Genomic DNA, 12,179 nt, shown 5'->3' on the forward strand with positions numbered 1-12,179 from the left:
TAATGGTGTGCAGAAACACTGATCTGTGCTATTACCTATTGTTCTTACTGTTTAATATCCCACAAATGTTAATTTTATCTGCTGGTCTTAATAATGAACCGAAGATGCCATTACCCATGCTCTCTTTATGTTATATTATAGGAATGGCCGTACCCACGGTTCTTGCTTTTTACTGTAATATATTTAATATATACTATGATGTATTAAATAGTAGCCAACTTCTGCCTAGAACAGGAAATGTTAATTGATGGATATATGTAAATTAAAGGACATGTAAACCCCCCATACAAAAGTTTAATCAGTGAGCAGCCTCTGTGAAATCTTTAAATGAATTCCGAAAGATATTTTAATGGTGTAGTTTTTATTACTAAATTACATTGTGTGCATTACAAATAATTTATTCTACCATTTAAAATGTTATTCTTGAACCAAAAAATGTAATATTGGTAATACTGGTCATTGTGTCTGATCCTGAGCTTTCAGAAGGAGCCAGCACTACACAATAGAACTGCTTTCAGATAACCTATTGTTTCTCCTACTCAATGTAAATAGAAGAGTCATGAATTGGGTGAGTTAAACTTTGATTTTTACTATTGAGTGTTGTTATTATATCTACAATTAGGTGGGGCGCATTTTTAGCAATACAGATGTCAGGGAGCCATTATCTTGCTATTTTCCCATTGTTCTACTGATCAGCTGCTGGGTGGGGGAAAGGGAGGGGATTATATTACTTCAACATGCAGCACAACAGTAAAGAGTGAGTGAAGTTTATTGAGCACAAGTCACATGGCTGAGGGAACCTGGAAAATTAAGAATATGGCTAGCCCCATTTTCTTTTTTGAAAAATTGATTTTAATGAAATACTTTGCTGAGGAGTGCTACTAAAAGAACAGTTCAGTGTAAAAATGAAACTGGGTAAAATGGATAGCCTGCGCAAAACAAAAAACATTTGCAATATAGTTAGTTAGGCAAAAATGTAATCTATAAAGGCTGTTGTGAACAAATGTCTAACATTATAGCCCGAACTTTACTTCCTGCTTTCAGCTCTCTAACCTCTTAGTTAGTCAGTGACTTTAGAGGGGGCACATGGGACATAACTGTTCAATTAGTTAGTGAGCACACAGGTCAGATTCAAATGCAAACTAACTGAACAGTTATGTCCCATATGCCCCCCCCTCAAGTCACTGATTGGTTACTGACTGCTAACAGCTTCCTGTAAAGGAGGAAGTAGATATGTTAGACATCTGCCCACTTCAGCCCTTATAGGTCACATTTTTGCCCAAATAACTATATTGACAACATTTTTAATTTAGCGCAGTCTATCTATTTGACCCAGTTTCATTTTTACACTGAACTGCTCCTTTAACTTTTGTTAAAAACATGTTTTCCTGAGACTGAATCCCTTTAAATACCTTCTACTTTGGTTGTTCAATGGTTATTAGAAAGGCTGCAGCATCCCTTTAATCACTTTGATTTCCTTCTCTTCCTCTAACCCATTTGGCCCCCTCTCTCAGGAATTTACTTTGGCTTTTGGCATGCTCAGTTCTTTTCAGCTCAGATTACTAAACACTCCCTATAGCAGGGTCCCCAACCTTTCTTACTCGTGAGCCACGAATGTAAAAAGACTTGGAGAGCAACACAAGCATCATAAAAGTTAATGGAGGTGCCAAATAAGGGCTAAGATTGGCTATTAGGCAGCCTCTGTGCACACTATCAGCTTACATGAGGCTTTATTTGGTAGTAAATCTTGTTTTTATTCAACCAAAAATTGCAGCCAAGTCAGGAATTCAAAAATAACTACCTGGTTTGGGGGCACTGAGAGCAACATCCAAGGGGTTGGTGAGCAACATGTTGCCTCCGAGCCACTGGTTGGGGATCACTGCCCTATAGTCTAGCAGCCAATAAGAGATGGCATAGTTGGTTCCTCTGAAACATGTTTTTTTTTCTTCTAACCTTCTTTTACCATTAATTTATATATATATATTGTAGGAAAATGTAGGCTTTACATGTGCTTTAAGGAAGCATTGCCAAATAAATGTACAAAGAAACCTCACAATTTGGTGTGTGTGTGGACATGGCCTAAAATAAATTGTCTTCGCTGGGGTGAGCTCAGTGCAAATAGTTACAATAATAATTTGCAGAAAGGAGGCCAGTTAACGCTCAAAAGACATGAAAATGTTTTAAGACCATTCTTTGTTTAACTTTGTTTTAAGATGTCTTCTTACCTTATTCTCCCATGTCTCAAACTGAATTTCTGAAGCACCAGACACTGTAGTGAGAAACAGATCTGTCAAAAAGACAAGACATTAATGTAATTTATTCATGAACCATCTGCAAATAACAAATATCGAACAGCTTTCACAATTTGCACATTTGCAAATTGTTATATTAAAAAAGTATATATAAATCATTAAAATGAGGAGAAATATTATATTATCACCCCGCCCCCACCTTGCTAAGCAGCAGTCCCCACAACATGGTTACTTCATATAAGGGATTTATAACTCTATGTGAAGGCTATGGGAAATTATATGTAATGCTGTGGACAGTTGGTTGAGAGTACAAGACAAACTGCACACTGAGAGAGTACAGGTACGGGATCCTTTATCTGGAAACCCTTTATCTAGAAAGTCACGAATTATGGAAAGGCCATCTCCCATAGACTCCATTATAAGAAAATAATTCTAATGTTTATAAATTATTTACTTTTTTTCTGTAATAATAAAACAGAAACTTGTACTTGATCCCATAATATTCCATAGTATAATTAATCCTTATTGGCGTCACAACAATCCTATTTCGCTTATTTAATACTTAAATTATATTTAGCAGACTTTCCGTAATTTGGATTCCTATACCAGGTCCCAAACATTCTGGATAACAGGTCCCATACCTGTAATATATTTACAGAAGCTAAAGAAAACAGAGCAACAATGATATAATTATATATCACCTCTTTTAATTAACTTGTTAACTTGTGAAGGACTAAGTAGATTTTCTTATTGGCAGCACAACGAGAAGTTATTTAACACTGAACAGCTAATGATAATTTTACATACCAAAACTATCTCATCGCTAGTGAAGAATTATGAAAAAGTTACTGTAAGATGCAGCAAACATTGGCTGTTCAATCAACAAGGCTGTAATAATTATTAATTAACATGAACACTTAAAAAGCACTGGCTATAAAGACCTATTGTGTTTCAAATAAAAGAAAAATTAAAAGTCTAATTTAAAAAGTAACTGGATTAATTAAAAGAAGTAGCTGAAGTCTAACAATAAAGTCATTCCAAAAACCCTATTTACTATAACATTAACATAATGGCATTGTAATAGCATTGTAATAGCTGTTCTATAGCTAAAGAAAAAACACAGCATGTTTGGAATGTTAATACTTTTTTTTCAGTCTTCGCAATATTAAAGTTAACCAAAGAGCAAGTTTAAAAATCATTTAGCAAGGACTGTATAGAGAAAAAATAAAACCACTACAGCAAAAAGAGAAACTCACTACATGAACATTTTCGAGTGTCATTAACAGGTGATCAGAAACTGATCTTGGGCAAGAAGCAGAAATAAAAATACCTCTTGTGCCACAGACCTAAAGCTATGACAGTAGAGAAAGATACTTTGAAGTTGGCATGATGTTAAACACCCACCAAGTCCATATTTGTTAGTATAGACCATATTGAAGTATTAGATTTCTGTTAAAAATCTGACATTCTTACTATAAAGCAAATGAGGTGATGTTCCTAGAATTTATCTTCATAATAGCAGTTAAGTAACATTGTTATTATAAAGATGGGCACAGCAGCAACAAGTGAACCTATAATATATTCTAACATGTTGTATTCTTTACTAAGGAAATGTATCTCCTTACATCACAGTACCTGTCTGAGCCCTGCTAGTATATTAGGCAGGGTGCCGAATCTGTGGCTATCCTATAGTGAGCAAGAGTTCATTAATATCAGCACAACATACCTTGTTCAGTTGCCAGTCTTTGAAGATAATTTCAACTGGACCAACAAAACCAATAATATTTAGCCTAAAATGTGCTCTCCAAAACTGTTTATTATAAATGTAAATGTAGGCACAAGCACGCTAACAGGCAAATTAATGCAATTTACTTATCCTCGAGGAAGAGATGGTGATACACTCTGGAATGTCATGGAGTTGACAGACCCACTGTAAAGTGTAGGTCTCTGAGCTGCAAATTAAATAATTAAGCTTTTCATATAATATAGGTATTGTGGTCAGCACTCAAGCATCCAGGTAAAAGCTTGTTTGCCTAGGTGCCGTCCATGCTTTAATACAAACAAACCTCACTGTAGAAATCAGTGCTGTTCGTATATAAAGAAGAGTCACAACCTGAGTGCTGAATTTAGTGAAAAAGCTATAAAGGGAGCTGCAGAAAGCAAACAGCAGTGAAGATAGATTTCTTCATCCCACACACTCTGTTTCAACAGACAAGGCAAAGGCAGAACAAATAATTGGAAGAGAGGCACTGCTCCCAGCAAGCTAATTACTTGCAATAATAGTGCACTGTAGAGATTGCAAATACTGTATGTTTACACTTTCAGTACAATTCAAACAGAAGCTACAATTTAAAATAAAAAAGAAATGTGTCAAAATAGATGTTTTTAGCCAAAGCTAAAAATCATGCCAGGGCAATCACAAATTCACCAACAACAACCACAATATACAGTTAATAATTTCTGCTTTGACAAGCTTAATTTGTTCACTTTAAAACACTTTACTATCATATTAAACTCTGATGGAGTATGCATATAACTAAAGAGATGTCACCTGCTCTTCAGCAAAATGTAAACTCCTTTAATTCATACATTTTTTTGCTGACATGCTTTCATCTCACTGTACATTATTATGTGTTCTAAAGTTAATTTATTTAATGGAATTAAAAGGACTTTTACTTACCACTGTTATACTGTTATTGTGCTTTACTGTATTATTGTAATGGATTTTAGTGCTATATAATCATAGATAAACATAAAAATGCACTGCAGAAAAAATAATAAGTGATGGATCCAGTTGCCCCATAAAATAAAGCCACAAAAAGCTACTTAGGGAGACTAATAGGCAAAAGCTTTGTTGATTAAAATTAAGCAAACCATTATTTGGTCACAGCACTACAGGCGTTACCACAATCTAGGAGACACTACATCTTCAGTCAAGTCACCAAATTGGCCCTAATTAAACAAATTAAGGGTATGGATGCACACACATTGGTTGCTTTAAACATAAATCAAAATTATGAAATGAGTATAAAGTCTTCAGAGCTCACAGCAATTAGGCATATAATCCCTCAGCAATTGATTAAACATCCTAGATCTGAATGAATGAAATATTCCTATTAAATACTTCGTTCTTTACATAGTTGAATGTGCTGACAACAAAATAACACAGGCCCAGTAGTGTGTGTAGCCCCCACGTGCCTGTATGACCTCCCTAAAATGCCTGGGCATGCTCCTGGTGAGGTGGTGGATGATCTCATGAGGGATCTCCTCCCAGACCTGGACTAAAGCATCCATCAACTCCTGGACAGTCTGAGGAACGGGCGGGCCAGTCCATAGCATAAATACCTTCGTCTTGCAGGAACTGCTGACATACTCCAGCCACATGGGGTCTAGCATTGTCTTGCATTAGGAGGAACCCAGGGTCAACCGCACCAACACATGGTCTCACAAAGGGTCTGAGGATCTCATCTCGGTACCTAATGGCAGTCAGGCTACCTCTGGCAAACACATGGAGGGCTGTGCGGCCCCCCCAAAGAAATGCCACCACAAACCATTACTGACCCACTGCCAAACCGGTCATGCTGGAGGATGTTGCAGGCAGCAGAACGTTCTCCACGGTGTCTCCAGACTCTGTCATGTCTGTCGCATGTGCTCAGTGTGAACCTGCTTTCTTCTGTTAAGAGCACAGGGCACCAGTGGCGAATTTGCCAATATTGGTGTTCTCTGGCAAATGCCAAATGTCCTGCGCGGTGTTGGGCTGTAAGCACAACCCCCACCTGTGGACGTCAGGCCCTCATACCACCCTCATGGAGTCTGTTTCTGCCCATTTGAGCAGACACATGCCCATTTGTGGACAGCTGGAGATCATTTTGCAGGGCTCTGGCAGTGCTCCTCCTGTTCCTCCTTGCACAAAGGCGGAGGTAGCGGTCCTGCTGCTGGGTTGTTGCCCTCCTACGGCCTCCTCCACGTCTCCTGATGTACTGGCCTGTCTCCTGGTAGCGCCTCCATGTTCTGGACACTACGCTGACAGACACAGCAAACCTTCTTGCCACAGCTCGCATTGATGTGCCATCCTGGATGAGCTGCACTATCTGAGCCATTTGTAGACTCCCTCTCATGCTACCACTAGAGTGAAAGCACCGCCAGCATTCAAAAGTGACCAAAACATCAGCCAGAAAGCATAGGAACTGAGAAGTGGTCTGTGGTCACCTCACCACCTGCAGAACCACTCCTTTATTGGGGATGTCTTGCTAATTGCCTATAATTTCCACCTGTTGTCTATTCCATTTGCACAACAGCATGTGAAATTGATTGTCAATCAGTGTTGCTACCTACGTGGACAGTTTGATTTCACAAAAGTGTGATTGACTTGGAGTTACATTGTGTTGTTTAAGGGTTCCCTTTATTTTTTTGAGCAGAGTATAAGAGAAAAAGTGCCGCACACACAGGGACTTCATACAAAAGAAAGTGTTTTTATTGAAAAAATTCCAATGTTTCGAGCACAACCAGTGCTCGGGGACAAACCAACCAACCAGGAAGAACACTGGTTGTGCTCGAAACATTGGAATTTTTTCAATAAAAACACTTTTTCTTTTGTGTCAAGTCCCTGTGTATAGACCCTACTTCTGTAGAACACATTAAAAAGGTGCACTACTTCTGTATGCCTTTCCACCAGCGCTTCACTTTATTGGTGGTGAAAAGGCATTTCAGAGAGATTAGTCACTAGTGGTAGCTGCATAAACACTACTGAACCAGAAATAAACAAAAAAATTGTTTTTTTTCTCTCTCTCTTTTTTTTTTATACAAACATACCCGATTCCACAGACTGAAAAAAAACAAATTCCCAACATCCCACAATGTAATGCAACCTAAGGGTGCTACCTTGTTCCAGTGATAGATCTGGAGACTTGAAAACCCTCTGCTTTGCAGAGAATCTGTGCATCACCGACTATGGAAAGCACAGAGACTCCAAGATTTCATCAGTTCATAATAAAACATTGTAAGTGAGGGTCTGCATTATATACGAGGCTTAGGGGACAAGGGTAAGGTGCCTGTGAATACAAATAGGCTATAATGGTTTCCTTTCGATCGGTGGATTCAGAAGTTTTGTAAAATTATCTTAATATATGTATGGTAAGCTGGAAAGCTTTGGGATAACATCACATGCTGCATATATATGTTGGTGGAAAAATACTTAACAATGCCCATTTAGACTGCTGCTGCTGCTAAATTACTTACCCTCACTAAGCACACTGGGTGGATTTTGGCCTAAAAGTCAACAGTAGCCTAAAGGGTGAGCTTTTTACACCAGTGGAGAAAATATCAGTTTACATAAGGCCAAAGTCTCGAGTTCGGGTCACTGAAAATATCCAGTTTCTTTAGTCCCAAATGTAAATAGCTCTGATCTATAAATCTAATAATTTTCACATGCAAAATATTTTATTTCCATGATATAAGATTTGTAACCACAGCTACTTAGCAAATAAAGCAACAATAGCTTCTAGTGAATAAAACAAACAATTTGCTATTTGAGAATAGAGTAAAAGTGGCCATACATGTTTATATCCAATTGTTTGGCGAAGTCGCCAAACAAACGAAGCAATTCTCGATCCAATGGGAAAATCCTGTTTGATCGATTCCTGGTCCATTTTCGGTGAGATATCCATTTGGGAGGCCTGTTGGGTGACCCCACACATGGTCAGATTAGCTGTTACATCAGTTTCATGGACCCAAATCTGCAGCTTAAACCTGTCTGTGTATGGCCACCTTTACCGTAAAGCAAGATGCTGGAGTGGACAAACACTTCAATTAAATCAATGATTTTTTTTTATTTTACTAATAATAAGACATCACGAATTTGAAGATGAGATTCCATGCTGAAAAGGTAGCATTCTTATATAAAAAGACTGAATGGCTGTACTGAAGAGTACTTTGGTTACTAGTGTTTTGAACTGAAAAATTGGCACCTTCTGAAAGCACAGAATCAGGCACAATGCACTGACATGGCTGCCTACAAACCAATATTACAGCTTAAAAATATACATTTATTGGTCCAAGAATAAAATGTTAAATAATAGAATCCACAATTTGCAGTGTGAATAGTGTAATATAGTAATAAAAACTACACCATAAAAATCATGACAAAATCTTTTTATAATCAGCACCATGTTCCATTAGGTATATTTGTACAATAATATTGGCATTACCATGAGTGGTCAAGGTACAATAAGTTTTCTAAGACTCATTTTAAATAAAACAGGCTTGATACATGAAATATAAATACACACTCTCTCTCACCCAAAAGTAAGTAGACACCTGCCTGTCCAACATCCAATTCCACTTCCCATTCAATTGTTTACTTCTTGCTCAGGTGGCTAAAATCTGCTGTGGCAAGAGTTGTGACTGCTCTAGGGTTTAATTAAACAAAAATGTGGCTCAAAGACATTTTAGATTATATAGGATTTGATGTGATCGGCTATATTGGACTTCAACTAGCAATCATATTGTCAAGACTTGTTAATTCCACAGACATTGCAGCTGTGCCTTTTAATTACAGAGAACAGAAGCAATATTACCATTACTAGAATCAGGAAACTTACAATGACATTGCGTTACTATGACTAATGTATGACAAAGGCCATGCCATTGTTGCTGCAAATATATGATGGCCTTTTGTATCCTACTTATTATTCAGAAGCTATGAATGCAATATGATAACATTATTATTCTTTATTTATACTGAGTGGACATATTATGCAGTTATTTATAGTGAATGTTTATCACTGCCCAAATGGTTGTTACCATACACAAAAAAAATCAGTATGGTCAATTTCATCAGTACATGTTAAGTGCTGGAGAAAACCTACTGGTAAGTACTCACAGGAAACCCAAACAGACATGGGGAGAACATACAAACACCCTGCCTTGGTCACAATCAAAGCCAGTACCCCAGTGCTGAAAGGCAGCGGTACTAAACATTGCATCACCATTTTACTCAACAATTAATAATTGAAAGGGAAATATAGTCCCCTTGCTCAGCATGAGTTCAGCTAATAGCGCTTGTGCTGAACATACTTTTTGCTTAATGTTTTTTTATCACAAAAAAATCTATGGCACTATGGTTGATAATTAGATTATGTGTATACAACGCCTTGATTCACACTTTGTTGTGACTGTTTTGTTGACCATTATGCAGGGGCATTATTTGTGTACTATCCTATCTCAGAAGAATCATAAATGGAGTAGCTTCATTTAACAGTTGATTTGTTATGAAGCCTGCTTGACTGATTAATATTTAAGGATGTTGGAATGTTTCATTTGATTCAAAAGGTAAAGCCTACACAAAATATTTGGAGATATACTGTATAGTGCCAATTGCTTCTTGGCATATTAACATTTGAGCAGAATAACACAAAACTACTGATTATTATTCTAAATCTACCCTTCTCTACCTATGCAGCCTATGCTATTTCTTGATTAGAACATGTAAAAGGAATCAGTGCACTAAACCTAGAATAAATTTGAGGTGTTAGCTAATTTTAAATATGCAGTTAAGCCACTTTTTTTTTATTGTATTTAAGGTAAATAATAGGAAACAAATGAATCACCATATTACTGCTGAGTGTTCTTCCATTTATAACAATTTATGAACTCTGCTGACAGATACTTACTTGACATCAAGAACAAATTTTATTCCATTTAATTGTGAAGATTTAGGGGAATGGCACAGGCAGAGGTTGGTTGCCCACAGTTCAATTTTAGCTACCACGGGCAACTAACCGCCTCAAAATGCCTTCCCACTGGCAATAAAGTGCAAAGTTTCCAGCGCAGGAAACATAATGCTACTTAAGAAAACAAAGTGCTGTGTAAGCCTTCCCACCACCACTTCACTCTATTGCAGGTGGGAAGGCATTTGGGGGACATTAATCGCCAGCTTGAGCAGAGATTTAACCACAAGCGACTAATCTCCCCATGTAAAATTAACCTTACTCAAAAAATCAAAATAAGTAGTGGGTGCATGGGGGCTCGATCATAATAGAATTGGGGGGGTTTAATGGAAAACTTCCATGGTAAAACATGCTTTTTTCAGAACATATCAGTTAGTAGAGCTTCTCCAGCACAATTCTGCATTGAAATCAATTTTTTATGCAAACAGATTTAATTTTGAAATTTCACACGGGGCTAGCCATATTCTTCATTTCCCAGGGTACCACAACCATATGACCTGTGCTCTGATAAACTTTAGTCACACTTTACTGCTGAGGGGCAAGTTAGAATGGTATCACCCCCCTCCCAGCAGCCGATCAGCAGAACAATGGGAAAGTAGCAAGATAGCAGCTCCCAGTTGAATAGCACTCAATAGTAAGAAATCCAAGTCCGCTTGGGACTCTTCCAGTTATATGGGAGTAGAAGTAAGAAAAGGTTATCTAAAAGCAGTTCTAATGTGCAGTGCTGGCTTCTTCTGAAATCTCAGACTCAGGCACAATGCACTAAGTTGGCTGCCTACACACCAACATTACAACTAAAAAAAATTGTTAGTTCAAGAATAAAATGAAAATGGTAAATTATTTGCTATGTAAACAGTGTAATTTAGAAATAAAAAATATACCATAAAAATCATGACAAAATCCCTTTAAGAAAGTAACAAACATACATTGAAACAATATAAGGAAGGAAGGACAACCCATTCAACTTGTGTGCATGTGCTATAATCTCATTTTGATTGGTATTTGAGACAAGTGCTATAAACAAACTTACCGGCTGTAAAATCTGTAGTCAGATCTACAAAAGCATGAGAGTGCGGTATAAACATTTTATTTTTGGTATTCAATGTTGTTGTCACTGATAAATTCCTGAAAAAGAATACTAACATTTAAAACAGCATTTTGGTGAAGTAAGAAACATATCCAGTACTCATGAATTTCAGTTACACATTTAGCTTTGCCATACTGAAGCCCTACTCATCCCTTTCTTCTGCCATAAAATTCAGATATCAAATAGTGACTGAATACGTCAGCTGCTCTATAAAGAGCTCTTTTAATATAAAGAGCTCTTTTAATAAACGGGAAAATTGAGCATTCAGGCAACTGGTCAGGGGAGCCACAATCAAATATTTCATCTGCTATAGCTATTGATGGAAGCATCCCCAAGAAATGACTCCTTTCATTTGGGTAAACTGGAAGAGCTATGCAACCATAACTATTTTGATTTCTCTTACATTATTTCTATAAACTAGGGTTACATACCTCTCAACATTTGAAAAATGCAGAGGGCCAAAAAGAAATGGCACGCATAGCCACGCCCACACTTGTGACCACACCTCCTAGGTACCACTCCCATTTCAAACAATTTTGCAGCTTATGTAAGGTTTGAACACGTTTCTGGGTTCTTGTTTTATTTCTTATTACAGTTTTGCTCATGAAGGTGAAATTGTACATTAAGAGGCAAGTCTCAATTCCCCCAGAGACCTGTTTTTAGTTACAATTGTATCTAAGTTCAGTGTTGAGTATTCTGGGCTCTCTGCTAAAAGCTACTCGTTTAATTAAGTTTGACAAATTTTGTATCTTTTTTGGCATTCAGTGCAAGAGAAATTAGGGATTTTTCAATAAGATTTTGGGACTGTGGGTTGAACATTTAAAATCGGAACATCCCGAGAAAATCGGAACAGGTGGGAGGTATGTTACTGCCATCATAAAATGAGGACACACAAGGATAATCTTTTTAAAAAAAAGTTTCTGTTTCAGATACAAAAAACAAAAGATCATTCCTTGCCATGTCTAAATGAAAGACATTTTTTTCAGCATCTGACACTTTTTATTGTCTGTGCCCCAAAAGGTGATCATGGTTTATCCACAACTAATTTATTGGGCCAGCTGTGGGGTCCTGAGTGACTGGTACCTTAAAGCAGACCTGCCTCTTTACATACAA

General features: G+C 37.3%; 1 protein-coding gene across 3 annotated transcripts in view; it reads right to left on the reverse strand.

Annotated features, from left to right (window-relative positions):
* itfg1 (integrin alpha FG-GAP repeat containing 1) overlaps window positions 1-12,179 on the reverse strand; it is a 109,305-nt gene that overhangs the window by 79,702 nt on the left and 17,424 nt on the right. For all 3 annotated transcript variants that reach the window (XM_012961169.3, XM_012961170.3, NM_001017040.2), the window contains exons 6-7: window positions 11,010-11,104; window positions 2,226-2,287 (exon numbers count right to left, since the gene is read on the reverse strand). In XM_012961169.3, coding sequence (XP_012816623.1) covers window positions 2,226-2,287; window positions 11,010-11,104 — 157 coding nt within the window. The remainder of the gene's footprint in view (window positions 1-2,225; window positions 2,288-11,009; window positions 11,105-12,179) is intronic.

Source organism: Xenopus tropicalis, chromosome 4 (assembly GCF_000004195.4).
Source record: "Xenopus tropicalis strain Nigerian chromosome 4, UCB_Xtro_10.0, whole genome shotgun sequence".
NCBI classification, from domain to species: domain Eukaryota; kingdom Metazoa; phylum Chordata; class Amphibia; order Anura; family Pipidae; genus Xenopus; species Xenopus tropicalis.